General features: G+C 62.3%; 1 protein-coding gene across 6 annotated transcripts in view; it reads left to right on the top strand.

The window, feature by feature from the left end:
- The window catches only part of SYT7 (synaptotagmin 7), a 62,284-nt gene that overhangs the window by 34,139 nt on the left and 12,076 nt on the right, over positions 1 to 16,069 (top strand). For 2 of the 6 annotated variants that reach the window (XM_030332809.1, XM_030332808.1), the window contains 3 exons: positions 3,972 to 4,343; positions 8,309 to 8,431; positions 13,283 to 13,418. In XM_030332809.1, the coding sequence (XP_030188669.1) occupies positions 3,972 to 4,343; positions 8,309 to 8,431; positions 13,283 to 13,418 (631 nt within the window). Of the gene's footprint in view, positions 1 to 385; positions 611 to 3,971; positions 4,344 to 8,308; positions 8,432 to 13,282; positions 13,419 to 16,069 lie in introns of all 6 variants that reach the window. The other 4 variants (XM_030332812.1, XM_030332811.1, XM_030332806.1 and 1 more) reach the window with 3 other exon arrangements.

Raw genomic sequence — 16,069 nt, 5'->3', positions numbered from 1 at the left:
TTCGTTGTCCTGTGGGATAGACTTGGAGGTGGCTGCCCTCCCCCCACCCCCGCCGCCCCTGCCCCAGGCGGTGGGGAGGGGCCCCCCCTCCGTTGTCGTGGTGCGTTGTTCTCCGACCCCCCGCCCGCCCGGTCCCCTCTCTCCTCTCTGCAGGCTCTGCTGTTAACCCATTTGCAGTGCTGATGTCTCTCTCTCTCTCTCTGTCTGTCTCTTGTCCGTCTGTCTCTCTCTCCTCCTCTCTCGCTGTCTCTCTCTTCCTTTTATCTGTCGTTGTTTTTCTTCCTCTTCCACCCCACCCCCCCCACCCCCACGTGTGGCCTGCCCTCTCTCCCCCACCGCCACCCCCGGTGCCCCTCTGGCCCGGCTGCCTCCTGTGTGCCTCCAGTGGCACCCTCCTGTCGGGCGCCAAAGTGGCCGCTGCGGCGGGGCTGGCGGTGGAGCGGGAAGGCCGGCTGGGGGAGAAGCCGGCACCGGCGCCGCCACCCGGAGAGGACGCCTTGAGAAGCGGCGGGGCCGCCCCCAGCGAGCCGGGCAGCGGCGGCAAGGCGGGGAGAGGCCGCTGGCGGACGGTGCAGAGCCACCTGGCCGCAGGGAAGCTCAACTTGTCCAAGTGAGTGATGGCCCCATGGCCGCCGGAGCCGTGAGCTCGGGCCTGCCCCCGTCCAGGGTGGACAGCGGGACCCCCTGGCACGCCCGCTGCTGCCCCCAGAGGTGCCGTCCTCGGCCCCTGGCTCATTCCATCCCTTCATGAGACTCCCGTCATCCTTGCCATCGGGCGCAACTAACAGCCACACGGTGTCGCATCTCGGCCTCCGGCTGCTGCCGCCCTCATCGGTCTCTTTCCTTGCCAGTGACCAAGTCATTCCATTTCCTGCCCCCACGGCAGCTTCATTTCAATCCTGGGGTCATCCCATCCTCTTTGACTGGCCGCCCCATCTCAGCCGTCAGTTCATCCCTCTGCGGGCCACCGCGGTTGCTCAGCCATCGGACCATCCCATCCCCCGGGGAGCTGGCCCACTCTCAGCCTGTGTATGCCGCTCACCTGCCACCGCGCCTTCCCTCTTGCAGCCAGCAGATGGCTCTAGACCCAGCGGCTGAGCCATTCCATTTTTGACCATCCGGCGCCTCCATCGGCTTGCCCCACTCTTGCTTGCACCATGACACCATCCGTCCTGCGAGGCCACCACGAGCAGCTGGGCCGTCGCTATCGGTTCATCCTCACCTCGGCCATCCCCACTGGCTGTCCCAGTCTTGGGCAGCGAGCCGTCCCACTGTCAGCGGTTGGGTTGTGTGTTCCTGGCGGTTGGGTTGCTGAGCCCCAGCGAGCTTCTCTTTTCTGACGAGGGTGGTCTGGACGTCGGACAGAGGGCCGTTTCCTTTTTAAGAGCTCTCTGAGCTTGCCGAACGAGACAGTGCCTCTCGTGGGCCATGGATGTAGGGCTGGCCACCCCCCCCCCCACCACCACCCCGTTCTCAGCAGAGGGTGGTCTCTCCTCCTCCACCATGGGGCAGCCTTATTCTCATCTGGGCTTGTAGAACCTTCCATTTCCCCAGAGCTGAGCCCTTTCAGGCTCTAAATCCTTTGAACTGTGACCCTTCTCGTCCACTGGGACTCAGGTTCCCTTTTCGGCTGTTACAATTGCCTCCTTCCCAGCTAAAGGGAGCAGCCTCTCACTTAGAAGACCAGCAGCCCTGACCCTTCCGTAGCTGTGGGCTGTCCTGTTCCCTCCAATCAGGCTCCTCCTGGTTCTCTTCAGAAGGCCTGTGATCCCCGCCTTTGGGACCACTGACGGCCCCCGTGTTGAGACCATATTTGCTTGTCGGCCTGAGGGGACACAGGTGGATTTCTGCCCTGATGTGGAGCCTCGGGAAGGTCTCCGAGGGAGGCCCCACACCCCCCCTCAGAGATCCAGGCCCAGCACCCCGCCCTCCCCAGCCTGCTCCGGCCACAGACTCCAGGCCGGCTGAAGCCTTCGTGCCATCCGCTGGCTCCGGGCCTGGAGGCACCAAGTTTAGCTTCCTGTGACTGAGAGGTTGTAAATTGGACTAATTTTGGATGTGATAGGAAATCAAAATGAGGCCAGCAAGGAGGAGGAGGAGGCCGTCCGAGGATCGTCCTCCCCTGCCTCAGCCTGACCCCAGGGAGCTGTGGGCCTACCTGGCCGGCCAGGCCTGGGCCTGTCCCTGGTGGTGGCCCCCACTCCAGACCTGAGCCAGGCAAGACTGCTGCCCTCTCCAGGACCCCAGCCAAAGCTATGTTTTGCCTCTCTCTCTCTCTCTCTCTCTTTCTCTCTCTCTTTCTTTCTCTTTCTCTCTCGTTCTCTCTCTCAGCCCACAGGGGCAGCCTAACTATTGTGCTTTGGTTCCCAGGGTAGGCTCGGGATGAGCAAAGCTGAGGTCTGGCTGCAGTGGTGAAAGTGGTTCCAAGGCCCTGGGGCCCCTCCCTCAGGCAGCCCCCCCCCCGGCCTCCCCCAAGGGGACACAGCTGCCCTGTGGTCCTAGACCAGGAGTCGGCAAGCTTTCTCTGTAAAGGGCCAGATAGGAAATACTTAGGCTTTGCAAGTCACATAGTGCCTTTTAGGACTACTCAAGCCTGTCACAGCCATAGACAGGATGTGAATTAATGACAGCGTGTTCCAGTAAAACTTTATTTACAAAGACAGGTGGTGGACCGGATGCGGGCCCCAGGCTATAGTTTGCCAACCCCTGCCCTAGACCACTGGTTTGGGAAATGGAGGGAGAGGACAGAGAAGGAGGTTGGCACCTCTGAGCTCTGGCCCTGCCGGTCGGAGGTGCTGAAATCTCTGGCCTGGGGACCAAGGAGACAGGTTGCCTGGGGAGGCTGGTGGGGGTGTGTGTCTCTAACCCTTCCTACCCCCATCTCCTGCGATGTTTGTGGGTGCCACTGGCACGGGGAGCATTAGCTAATACGCATGTCCCTGGGCCAGACCTCATCAGGTCGTCGTGGCAACCCTGGGGCAGAGGCAGCTCAAGGATTACTTTTCACCTGGGTTTTATGAAGAATCTGAGAGGTGGGCTCACTTTTCCAAAGTCCCACGGTCAGGAAGCAGCGGAGATGGGGCTTGAACCCGGGTCACTCTGACCTCATACTACCTCTAATCAGCCGGGTCCTGTTCCCTGTCTGTCCTCGCCCCCTTACTGGCACTTTTCAGGGATGCCGGTGGGCCCGTTAGGAGGGTGGCCTCTTGCAAATGCACGGTCACCCAGTTTTCCATCAGAACAGTGGCCGGAGAAGTGGTTCCCGGGGCTCCCGGCTCATCTGCTCCTTTCCTGGGTCCCCTCCTCTGACTGGGAGGCATTCCCAAGATATCAGGAAAGGATGCTGAACCTAGAAACGAGGAGGTCTGGAAGGAGGGCAAAGATCTGCACCGACGGCCCTGGCCGTAAGGCGGAGGTCTGGGAGTCCGGGGACAGTCCCCAGCCTCCATGGACCAAACATACAAATCGCTGGCTCTCCCAGACTCGCCCCACTTTACTAGGCCAGCCCTGCGCCGGCCTGGGTTTCCTCATGCCTCCAAAGGCCAGCCTTGCTTAGATCACAGAGGCAGACTTTCCTGGGGTCCCCCAGCGAGACCGCAGCAGCTCCCTCCTACACGGCAGGCACAGGGCCCTGGGGCCGCCTTCACCACGCGGCCTCCAGCCTCCACAGCTCCCGCGGCCACTCAGACAAGGAGGTGTTCGGGGCGCCAGCTGAGCCGAGGCCGGAGGGTGGGCTGGGCCGGGCCGACCTGGGCACCTCAGGGCGGGCTCGGGGTTTGGTGGCCCCCCCCCCCCGGGTGAGGCGGCGGCGGCAACGGCAGCGGCGACCACCGTGACGGAGGCCTGGCGAGGTCCGGCAGCGCGCGCGCCCCGCACCGGGGCCTCCTAGTCCTGACCCTCGGCTTCTCTCTCCTCCACTGTGATCCCTTCACCTGCTTCTCCTTTCTCTCCTCTCCTCCGCCCGCCCCAAGTTTCGAGGACTCCACCCTGTCCACGGCCACTACCCTTGAGTCTATCCCCAGCTCCGCGGGAGAGCCGAAATGCCAGCGACCCCGCACCCTGATGCGGCAGCAGAGCCTACAACAGCCGCTAAGCCAGCACCAGCGGGGCCGGCAGCCCAGCCAGCCCACCACCAGCCAGAGCCTGGGCCAGCTGCAGGCCCACACGGGCTCGGCGCCGGGCCCCAACCCCCGGGCCTACGGCAGGGGCCAGGCCCGGCAGGGCGCCTCGGCCGGCTCCAAGTACCGGGCGGCCGGCGGCGGCCGCAGCCGCTCCAACCCGGGCAGCTGGGACCACGTGGTGGGGCAGATTCGAAACCGAGGCTTGGACATGAAATCCTTCCTGTAAGTGCCCCCCCTGAGCGGGCCGGCCCCCACCTCCCGACCCAGCCTCTTTTCCCTCGTCTCCTTGGGAGCCTCCCTGGTCCTCCGTGGCCAGGGTTGCGGGGGCAGACTCGGCCGACCCCTCCCCAGCCTCTTGTGGCTGGAGGCTCCTGCCCGAACCACCCCCACCCCACCCGCGGCCCCCCACCGCCCCCCATCCCCGTGGAAGGATTCTTATCTGAGCCACCCCTCTGGAGACTGCAGCTCCCCCCACGACTTCGTTCCCTTCCCGGGGCTTGGAGAAGGTCCCCCCACCCCCACTAAAAGTCAGTGGGGACACTAGACAATGCCACCAGGTCGGCCTCCTCTTCCCGCTAGTCCCAGGCTGCTCCTGGCCTCCCTGCCAGCCTCCTCCCCTCCCCCCAAACCTGGGCACCGGCCCTGCCTCCAACCCTCCAGATCACCTCCTCCCTGTAACCCGACTCTGACTCCGCTCACCTTCCCGCCCCACACTTCCTCCCTCCCTCTCACTTCCTCTGTCCCTGCCATCAGCCCTGTCCTCTGCCTCTCTGACCTTCTACAGCCACCTGTCCTCCAGCTCCCAGAGTGACCCATCCCCTGAGGACAAACCTCAGATGTTCCCCCCAAAGCTTTGGAAACCGTACTTTCTCAATCAGAGCCTTTCAAGTGTACGGGTCTGGGAAGTAACCACACACCGTGGGTATCTTAGCCATCCCTCATTCCCCCCAACCACGCGCTGCCCTGAACCCCCCTCACAGGTAGGGCCCCCACCCAGGGCTCCCTCTCTCTGCCATCACTCTGGGCATCTGGACTCTCAGAGCCCAGGGCAGACCTGGGCTTTTGTCCCTGGTATCAGTCGCCTCCTCCGGCCTAACATGACCTTCCTTCCAGGCTCTGGGGATTATTCCCATCACCCAGGTCTTCCTGGGAGCACTTTTCATGGAGCAAGAGACCAGCACTAAGCCTGGGAGAGGAGAAAGGGAGGAGGAAAGGGAAGGCCAAGGTCAAAGCCCAGCTCATTGGCAAGATGTGGGGATTCTGAAGACAAGCAGGGCAGGTCCCTCCAAGCATCCTGCCTCTCCAGCTGAGACTCCAGGCCTCCAGGGCAGACAGGAGTACTGGCCGCGGCAGAGGCACCCCGACAGAAGAGGCCCCGCCTCGCCAGCTTCCCATATCCGTGCAAGTGGCCTGTGGCCCCGGCCCGGGAGCGCGTGCTGCCTGTGACTCTACTCGGCAAATCCAGGCAGTGCCTCTGCTGGGGCTCTCCCCCATCCAAGGACCCTTGGGGATCCAGCTGGTGCCTGCAGGCGACAAGATGCCCAGCAGAGCCTCCTGGCTTCCAGGTGGTGGTTTGTTTCCGGACGGATGCGGTGGCACTGGTGCGAATTAGGAGAGTGGAGGGAATTGGTTCTGCTGTGGCTTGAACAGAACCGGGAGCCCTTGGGCCCCGCACCCCTCGGCTCCTCCTGAGCTCAGACTGCTCTTTGCATAGCCATTACCTTGCCTCCTGTTCTAGCAGCCATCACACCGGGGCAGGGGCCGTCCCCAGGCCCTGGGAAGAAAGGACGCGGCTGCAGGAAAGCCTCTGTGTACCAACTCTTCTCTGCCCTCTGAGCCCCCGGCCAACTGGGATTTGATGAGCCGGAGCTCAGACACCAGCATCCTTTGTCCACACTCCTCTGCCCGCCTCTGGCTTTATGGGCCCCTCTCCTGCCACCTCTGGAGCTCACCCAGCTCCCCACCTCCGCCTCTTGTCATTCCTCACAGCAGGGGTCGGCAAATTTTTTTTCTGTAAAGGGCCAGATTATAAATATTTTAGGCTTTGTGGGACACGTGGTCTCGATCACATTTTTTAAAGCAACACTTTAAACACGCACAAGCCATTCTTAGCTTGTGGGCTGTAGGAAGACAGGCCACCAGCTGTACTTTGCCCACCTCTGACCCCTGCCTTCCAGTTTCGCTGGTGTGCTTCTGAGGCCCTTTTATTGCCCCAGATGCTGCCTTCCAGGTAGAGAGTCAGGGCGGGAGGGCTGGCCAGGCCTCCCAGGACCCCACCCCCTCTCGCGGGGAGGGTGGCCGTTCCTCCTGCTTAATGGGTGTGAACTCCCCCCCCCCCAGTACCACCAGCTTCTCCCCAGACCCTCCTCTTGTCCCTCGTTCTCACCCTTGCAGCCTGTGTTGCTGGAGAGAATGACAAATTGGGAATTTATGCAGAGGAGCCGTTTTGTTTTTAAGAAGAGCGAAAAGGAGTATCTGAAAAATGCATTAACCGGGGGAAAAACATGTTGTTTTCGCTGGGTTCTCCTTCCCCCAGCTCCACCAGCTCCCGAGCAGCCAAATGGAATTTTACCAACTCTGAAACAGTACCGGTGGGCAGAGAAGAAAAGGAGGATTTGTCCTGAGGGAAGTGGAGTTGTTCCCCGAAAGTTAGATGCCGGCACGAGGGTCAGCCTTGGAGTGACAGGCCCAGGACAAAGATGCCTGGACATCTTTGGAAGGACAGTGCAACCACGTAACTCCCCTCCCTCCCTCGGCCCTCACGGCCATCTCCCACCCACCCCCCCACCGCCGCCCCCCCACCCTGAAGGGCCACCCCTCTCCTACTCCAGTTGCCTTTCTGACCACCCTCTGGGAAATAACCGCAGCTGGCCCTTCTTATCTAAACCTTGCCCTCTCCGACTGTGGTTGAAGGGGCAGACTTCCTGACCCAGGATCCCCCTCCCCCTTCCAGAACATTCCATCAGGCTTACCAGCTTCCCCTTGGCCCTTCCTGAGACATGCTTTCCTGCCTGCCCCATCCGAGATTCCCCTCTTTCTTTGTTTGGATGAGAGACCCAGCGCTGGATGAACTACAGAAAATGCCCGTGAACTCCGATGGCTTTGAGGGGCAACAGGTCATTTTTTTGGCCCTGGAAATTGCAGGGTGACCCCACAGTTAGTTACCCAGGGGTTCTCTGAGAGTGCCCCATACGAAACTTGTCACACCTTGACCGCTGGCCCCGTGCTGCTGTCCGCATAGCAGCTCCTTGTCTGCCTGGACTGAGCCTCCCTCAAAGCAGGATGGTCACAGCCTCTTCGAGACCTTCCTCCCGACACACACGAGTCTGCAGGACTTCTCCAGACCTTGCCAGGTTCCTGCACGTTCTCTCTCTCTACCTTTGTTTTTTGGTGACTTCTGGACTGCTTCTCCAGGGAAAGGCCCCAGAACTGGACCCAAAAGACTTGGCGGTTATTCCCCGGATCTCCAGGAAGGGGGGTACTCAAGACAAGGCCCGTGGTGGCCAGTGCACCGTATGCCAGAAGGGACCTCCATTCTCCTCTGATGGGCCGTGTGTCCAGGGACCCTTCCCAGTATCAAGGACATCTGGCTGACCATGACCCAGAGATGTCTTTACGAGGGGCTTCCCTAAGTACAGGGTGCAGTGCCCATTGGATTTCCAAGCTTTCTAAGAACCTCTCACCTGGGAGCCTAAACCTGCCTGCACAGTCTCAAAGCAAGATGGAAATGGAGCCCCTCCCTCTTCTCCCAGGGGCCCAGACGGTCAGAGCAAGTAGCCTCTGACCTTTGTTCCGCTGGCGCTGGCGATGAATTAACCTTGGCCTTGGCCCTCTGCGTGCCCCCAGGGCCTGTGCTCTCCTCCCCTAGCCTTCCAGCAGGCCTCTGCCCGGCCCCTTCCCCAATTCTCTCCAGAGAACCTTGCTACGCTCCCAAGGCAGGCTGGGTCTGGGGGCTGCGGACACCTCCCCTCATCCCCTCCCTCCCTCCCTGACTCCCCCCGACTCTGCTCTACAACTGTTGACAGTGCTAAAGTGTGGTTTCTCTCCTGCAGGGCCAGTTTCTTACGCTTTTTTCTTCTCTCTCTTTGTCTCTGTCTCTGTCTCTGTCTCTCTCTTTCCCCCTCCCCGCCCCCACCCACGGGGCCTCCTCGTTTCCTCCCGGCCGGTGGGCTGCCCACCTCGGGCAGGGAAGGCAGGATGGTGGTGCTATCCTTGGTCTTAGGGCTTTCGGAACAGGATGACTTTGCCAATATCCCTGACCTGCAAAACCCAGGAACCCAGCAGAACCAGAACGCTCAGGGGGACAAGAGGTACGAGCACAGGCAAGGGCCTGCGGCGGCAGCGGCAAAGACGGAGGCGTGGAGAGGCCACCTGCCTCCACCAGCCCTGGCCCGGCTGCTGGACGAGGCGGTGGCACCCTCAGCGATCCTGGAGCGGGAGGACTGCCCCCTCCCCAGCTGGTGCCCTCACACGCGCCACCCCCCCACCCCCGGGTGTCCCTTGGGTCCAAGGCCAGTGTGGCTGTCCTGGGACCATTCTGGATCAAGCCTGCTCCCTGGGCACGCTTGCCCTCGCCCGGAGCAAGCCAGCCTTTCTGCCCCATCTCCCTGCTTGCCTCCCCTCATCCTTCATCTCTGCCCTACCCCCCACCCCGAAATCCCCGTTTCTCTGGTGGTTGGGGGGCGGGGGGGATGCAGGGAAGGGGCACCAGCCTGTTCTCCCTCATCCCCGCCACCCCAACCCCCCTCTTGCCTGGAGATCCCGCTGGGGTGACGGTAGCACCCCACCCCCCGCCCTGCCGCAGGGGTGCTACAGAGGTGTGGCCGAGCCGCTTGGCTGAATGAAGAGAAGCCCCTGGTGGGCAGGGTCTGGGGCATGGGAGAGGCCTGGTGACCAGAAAGAACTGGAAAGGCAGCCCTGAACCTGAGGGAGCAGGAGGAGGGAATGGGCTGAGGGGCCGAGAGCAGCCAGCAGGCGCCGGTCAGGCTCCCTGATACCAGGCGCCCTGCCGCTGGTCCCCAGGAGTTGCCCGTATGGCCACCGCACAGGCCGAGCAGAGGGCTGGGCCTCTAGCCGTCCGCAGTCTTGGCCATCAGGAGCTCAGGGAAGCATCTCGTGGTGCCTGCTGTCTCACGGGGCACTCGTGGGGAAGGAGACGGGGTTCAGAGGTCCCGGGGCTCGGGCAGCGTCACAACGGCGGGGTGATCCCGCACCTGGTCTGGCTGCCTCCTATCACCTGGCCTTGGGCTGGGCCAGCCCCACCCCTGCAGTCGTGAAGGGAGGGCTCATCACCTTGGTCAGGTCCGCTTCTCGTCAGACCAAAGGCCTGCAGGACAGTGTGCGGGCTGACCGCCAGCATGCTGGCCCTTCTGGCTCTGGTGGTGCCAGAGCCTTGCTCTGCAAACTTGGGCAAGTCGCTGCCCCTGTCTGAGCCTCTGCTTCCTCGTCCGTTGAATAAAGGAGCGGATAGGGTGACCCCTTCCAGCTTGGACATGCTAAGCTTCTAACAAGGGAGCAGACCTTCGGACTGGGGGTGGGGGGAGGGCACCCGTCTGATCCTGTCAACCGGACAGGGATCCCAACGGTCCTGGAGGCCCTTAGGGCAGGAAGGACCTGTCCCCGGCTGCCACCAGGGGGCCTGTGGGTTACAGAAGGGTAGGCCAAGTGTTAGACAGCTGACTGCCTGTCCCTCCGGTGACTTCTGGAGACCAGCCCTCTCATTTCATTTTTTCCTGTCGCATGTCTATGGTGGACACAGCCAGAAACCCCCAGAGAGTGGGAGGGGAGAGCGGGACCGGTTCTTTCCCTCAGTGGCACAGATGGTGTCAACCCTCGAGCCCGTGTCCCGGGGAGCGGGAGGAACAGAGCCTGCCACCTGGCGCCACAGAAGTCCTGGGCTGGGCCGCGGGCAGGCCAGAGTGCCAAGGGGAGAGGGCCAGGGGGCACGGAGGAGAGGCCGCAGGAGGGGGCTGGAAGCCTGCGGCGAACCGAGCTCCTTGCTGGGGAAAGGTGTAAAGCGTGAGGGAGCAGACGCAGGCTGGAAACGAGATTTCACATCACCCATGCGTTCATTAGCTGCCTCCATTTCCACCCACAGCCTATTTTTACCTCTTTGCCATGTAGGTCTAACACGCCCATCCCTTCTGATCATTGCATCAGCTGTCCCTGCCTTCCTGGGAAAGGTGCGTGTAGAGGTGGAGGCCCTGGGCCCTCGCCCCCACCCTGCCTGACTTTCCGGGTGGACACGGGCCATTCCCGCCTGGTCACACCCACCCCTCCCATCTCACGGCCTCCGGGGGGGGGGGGCGTTTCCCGGGTGATTGGGCCCCGCCAGGGTATCCAGAACGGAGCGCTTCCTTCCCGGCACTCTCCCCGTCCCCAAGCTTGGCATTGGCACTGGCACCACCCACGGGCCACCCAGCGCCTTAGGGCTCCACTCGTCTGGATTCCTGGCCCTTTGGACCTTGGAATGGGAGGCTCAGGTCAGCTGCCTCTCTTCCTCTTCAGCTTCTGCCTCCAGACCCAGAGTCTGCCCCTCCGCCCCCGACCCTTCCCTTCCCCACTCAGCTGACCCCTTGGCTGGATGTCTGGGGTGAAGGGTGGGTCTGTCGGCAGTGGGTTCCTGGGAGGCAGAGGGGCCCCGGCAGGAGGCGCAGCCATTCCAAGTCCCTTGAAGCGAGGTAGGGGTGCATCTAGCAAGCGACACGGAGATGGGAAGGTTGGTCACTACCTCCCTCCCAGGATCCTTGGTGGCCTGGAAGCCCGCCATTCAGGATCTCCCAGTCTCCGGGCCCCCGCACCGTGGGTCCCAAGAACAGAATGCTCTTGGAAGCCCGGAGGGAGGGAAGGAAGGAGGCCAGGACCACCCCAGGCTCCCATGCCCTGCTGCCTTCACCCATCCTTCCCTGCATCCATCCCATCATGCTCTCTGCCATCCCTTCCACTGCTCCTCGGGATCCAAATGGTTTCCACCGTGGCCCCACCCCCACCTGAGTGGGGCGCGGGGCTGGGCAGGGACTGGGCCACCCCCATCGCTCTCCTCGCCCCCGAACCACCATGTTTCCTCTGTCCCGGTGTGTGTCCCCCGCCTCCTCTCTGCCTCTCCTCTCGGCCGCCTCGCTCGTCCCCTTGTCCACCCTGCAGCCTCCTTCACTAGTCTCCGACTAACCTTTCTTGGCCTCTCTGTCTCTCTCTCTCTCTCTCTCCTCTCCTTCCTCCCATCTGCTCCTCACAGGGATGTCCCTGGGCCGGTGACGGGCCCCTCCGCCTCTCCCTCTGCCTCTCTGTGCACTTGTCTCTCTGTCTCTCTCTGTCCTGTGACCTCCGAGAGCTTCCGTGGCGCTGACCATCTACCCAGGCTGCTTTGCAGCTGTGCTGATGCTGTGGTGTGGCCAGAATAACTCCGACTTTCTCATACCTTCAGCAGTCAATCTGGCGCTCTCCTCCTGTCCCACTCTATTTTTAACCTGACTTTACCTCTCCAGCTATTTCAGTGTCCTCTTCCTCCCCGCGCCTGTCTGCGTGCGCACGTGTCCGCGAGTGTGTGTCCCTGTGTGCACGCGCGCACGTGCGTGGCTACGGCCGCACCTCTGGGAGGGACCCCGGGGTGCGGCCCCGGGCGTGGCGGGGGGAGGGGGGGTTGTTTCATGCCGTCGAGGCGAGGCCGGGTTCTCCCAGCTGGTGCGTGTGCGTCTGATCCTCGGGGTGTCTGTCCCCGAAACGGCTCCCTGCTTTTTCTGTTTCAGTTTGTCCCAATTCACATGCACACCTTGGCATGCCTTGGTCTCCCCGAATGTTTCCTCTCGGGATCTAAGTGTGCACATTGCTGCTGTGTGTGGCATCTCACGGCTCTGGTTGACCTGCCTTGTTGCTGTGCCATTCTCTCCCTGGTCCCCTGGGTGTCTGTGGGGCTTGTGTGCGCTCGTGTGTGTGTGTGTGTGTGTGTGTGTGTGTGTGCACGCACGTGCGCACCTTGCTGTTGGGTCCGGGTATCTTCCGTCCGGGGCCTGGCATATTCTGTGCATGTCTGTCTGCCCGTCGTGGCCAACTACGTGCTGACAGCTGGTTCATACCAAGGGTGTCCGTGTCTAGCCCGTGTGTCTGTGGCTCTGGGACTCTCCGAGCTGTTCTATTGTAGCCTGTCCTGAGCCCTACGCCGCCAGTCTTTCCGTCTTTCCCTCGCTGCCTGCCCCACCTCTCCTCCTCATGAGGTGTTCCAGCCTGGTCCCTGGGCAGGCTTTTAGTGTCCCCTTTCTGAGCCCCCGCTGGATGGGGCCTGGGCTCACTACCCAGCTTTCCGGGATCAGCATGGAGTCGGGGTTGCACACAGGGCCTCCCGCGGAGTGGTCCGATCCGGGGCTTCCCGGTGGTGCCCCGTCTCTCTCTGACCCTGGGTGAGAGCCTTCGCCCCTGCACAGTCCTCAGAGCGAGAGAGGAGTGGGGACTGGGGAGCAAGGGGGTGGAGACTCGCCCTATCCACCAGGTGGCTGTTTAAATCTAAATTAGTTTGAGCCGAACAAAGCTGAACATTCTGTTCGCAGTCGCACTGGCCACTTCCAATGCTCGGTAGCCACATATGGACAGTGCAGAAATAGAACACTGCTGTCATCGTAGAAGGTTCTGTTGGCCAGAGCTGTGTGGACAGTGGGCCTGACCTCACCTGGTCAGTCTGAAGGGCACCTGTGTTCTCAGCCCGAACAAACACAGGTGGGGCCTCTGGGAGCCAGCACTCTGGGCGTGTTTGCAGAGGGTAGTGACGCAGAGGGGTAACATGGATGTGCCGCCACGGGAGCCTCCCCTGCTGGGTTGGAGCCAGCAGGGACGACAGGGGCTTCTGGGGAGGGGGGCACGCTCAGATACCACCATGCAAGCAGTGCCCAGATGGGGGGGATTTTCGGGGGGAGCGGGAAGAGTGGGAATACCCACCAAAACAGCACCCACGGGGCCAGCCACGCCGAATTACGCTGAGGTGAGGGGAATGGGCCCTGAGCGCTGGTTTAGGGGGAAACCAGGCCTCCCCATGGACAAGAGCCTAACTCTTGCTGACCCACAGGAGTGGCAGCTGCTTGGGTCTCAGAGAAGGTCCCGCCGCCACCCAGGCCAAGGTGCCCAGCCCAGCCCACCTCCCGACCCGTGCTCATTCGGATTCCCCCCACCCCCAGGTTGCCTGCAGGAGGGAAGGCAGTGAACACAGCCCCAGTGCCCGGCCAGACACCCCACGATGAGTCTGACCGCCGGACCGAGCCACGCTCCTCCGTCTCGGACCTCGTCAACTCCCTCACCAGTGAGATGCTCATGGTGAGAAGGGCAGGAGGCCTGGGCTCCAGGCAGAAGCTGGATTGGGGGGGGGGGGGGGGCGGGGCAGGGGAGGGGACGCGTGTGGCAATTGGTGATGGCATGGGAGTTGTCTGACGGCATGGTGACTGAGTGAGTGGGGCTTGGGTTCTTTTCTGAGCTCTTTCATCGAAACAGGCTCTCTGTGCCTCAGTTTACTCATTGGTCAAACGAGAATAAGAACGCCCGTCTTTCTCCAGTCTCTTTCTGGGTTGAGTGGGGGCCTAAGAAAACCTACTCATGTGAGATATTTTTATGATCGTCCGAGGAAAGGCTTGGGGCAGAATGCGTCCCCTCTCTTGGACTGGCGCCCCACTGAGTGGAGGTGTGAGGCAGAGCTTCCAATGGGGTGGGTCTCATATCCCCATTCTTGGGACCCTCCCCCCGCCCCACCCCCATTGCTGGGGGCCAGCTGAGGCCCCAAGATAACAGGAGAGTAGGAGCCCCCCTGATCATGATTCCTACAAAGGAACAACTGTGGTGAGGGCCTTCTGTGCACACCCCACTCCACCGGGATCCCAGCCCCGTGGTTCCAGGGCATTTTCACCAAGACGGAGGTTGCAGCTCCATGTTGCGCCCCCTGGTGGCGGCAGCAGCAAGGCACAGCCATCGGCCCTACTGTGCTCCCCAAAGCGCCCCAGGAGGGCCGCCACAGGGCCGGGACACTGTGATACGGCAGCCAGAGGTTTGCAGGTGGCAGTCGAGTTTGGCAGCTCCGAAATCCCAAGGAGGCTTAGGGCATCAAGTTGGGAAGCCGGTGCCTCCTGTGTTCCTACTGGACTTGACCTGGGACAACTCATTCCCGTTCCCCAGACCTGAGTCCCCTCCCCGGTCCCTCCTGTAGACAGAGAGAAGCGGGTGTGCGGGCTCTCAAGCCCTTGCCAGTGCTGACACCATCCAGTTCAGAGTTCCCTTGCCCGTGGCCTGGTGCCACAGCTGCCACCTGCCTGAGCCCCCAGAGCCCCAGGCCCCACCCTTCGCCCCCGTAGCACTCCGGCCAGCTCTAACCATCCACCCCCAGTGCCCCTTTCTAGCCCGGGAGCTTCTCACGTTGTAACATGCACACGAATCGCTGGGAGATCTTGCTAAAATTCGGATTCCCACAGGTGCGCCTCGCTGGCTCAGGCAGAAGAGCGTGCGACTCTTGATCTCAGGGTCATGAGTTCGAGCCCCGTGTTGGGTGTAGAGATTACTTCGATAAACAAAACTTAAAAAAATACCGACTCCTGGTCAGCAGGCCTGAGGTGGAGCCTGGGGTCTGCGTTTCTCTTGGATCTAGATTAGGGCATCAGATTTTCTCTGCTCCGGATCTGGTCTCCCTTGGGCCTCGACACCTAGGCCCCTGCACGCCTGGCCCTCCTCTGCCCTCTTGTCCGTCTTCCCCACCCACATGGATGGGCCCAGCCATACTGACCCCTGGATGGGCCCTGCCCCGGCCCATCCTGCCTCCCTGCACAGCCCCCTAATGGGTTACAGCTTCCTGGCAGTCAGGATCCCAGAAGGGACGGCCCGTTCCCAGCCAGCTCGCTGCCTGCTGCTTGCTGCCCCCAGGGAGGAGCTGACAGCATCAGGCCGAGGAAGACAGTGCAGGCCTGAGGGCCCTCTCACGGGGCAGGATCCGGCTGAACCCTGAGCTCAGAGGTGGGCAGGCAAGGTCTAATTGCCCAACCCTAGCCCAAAGCAGGGTCATGGTCATTAATGATGAAGATAAGCAGGCCCCTGGCTGGCAGAAGCTTGGGGTCAGGAGTTAGGCCCCCACTGCTGGTCCAAGGAAGGGACTGAGGGCAAGGGGTTAGAGGGCACGCCAGGCCACACCCCTGTCTGAGTCACCCCGGCTCTGGCATGGTTTTTGATGCTTGTTTCTACTGGGGCAGGGGCTCAGGCAACATCTCCCCTAGGGCCACAGCAGGGGTGGCCGGTCTGGTTGCCGTGGAAACAGCTCCTCGGGCTGCCCCGGCTGGTTAATTAGGGCTTAGGACTGTAGTTTTGGAAAGCCGGGAGTGGGCACGGAGTGAGGCCCAGCCTGGGCCTCCCACCCCCTATTTGGGAACCAAGAGCCAAGTGACCAGAGGGACCTCAGTTGGGGCTGGGGCCATCTGGGCTCCGGTCACCAGGGACTCCACCCAAACTACAGAAGGAACAGGAGGGGCAAGAGGTCTTTGCTGGCCCCGCCTACTCACGTGAGGCCCCGGGCTCTTGGCCCCAGGGCTGGCAGCGGCCAGGGCCGGACTGCAGAGTAGGACGGGAACCCACCGAACCCTCCCAGGAGCCCCGCGGGATACATGCTATGGTCCCATTCTGCAGATGCAGAATCTAAGGTTCACGGGCAGTGAGGCTGGTACCGGCACAGGGAGGGAGTGCAGGGGCACACCGGACCTGGGGAGGGAAGCCACGTTCTCAGTGGGCCTGCGGGGGCCCTGGATCCGGCCAACGGGTAGGAGCTGGAGGGACCCTCTTCCACGGCGAGGAGGAGCAGGGAAGGCCGCTCAGCCCGCCTTCCAGCTCCAGACGGGACCAGGGTGCGGCCGATGAGGCCCCGGATGCTGGATCTGAGTGTCAGAGTGAGGGGAGCCAGAAGGACACCCGTGATGGCTGGGTGCTGACCTGGCTTTGAG

Source organism: Lynx canadensis, chromosome D1 (genome assembly GCF_007474595.2).
Source record: "Lynx canadensis isolate LIC74 chromosome D1, mLynCan4.pri.v2, whole genome shotgun sequence".
NCBI lineage: Eukaryota > Metazoa > Chordata > Mammalia > Carnivora > Felidae > Lynx > Lynx canadensis.
The sequence above is the reverse complement of the archived record's forward strand: the minus strand, read 5'-3'. Positions and strand labels throughout refer to the sequence as shown.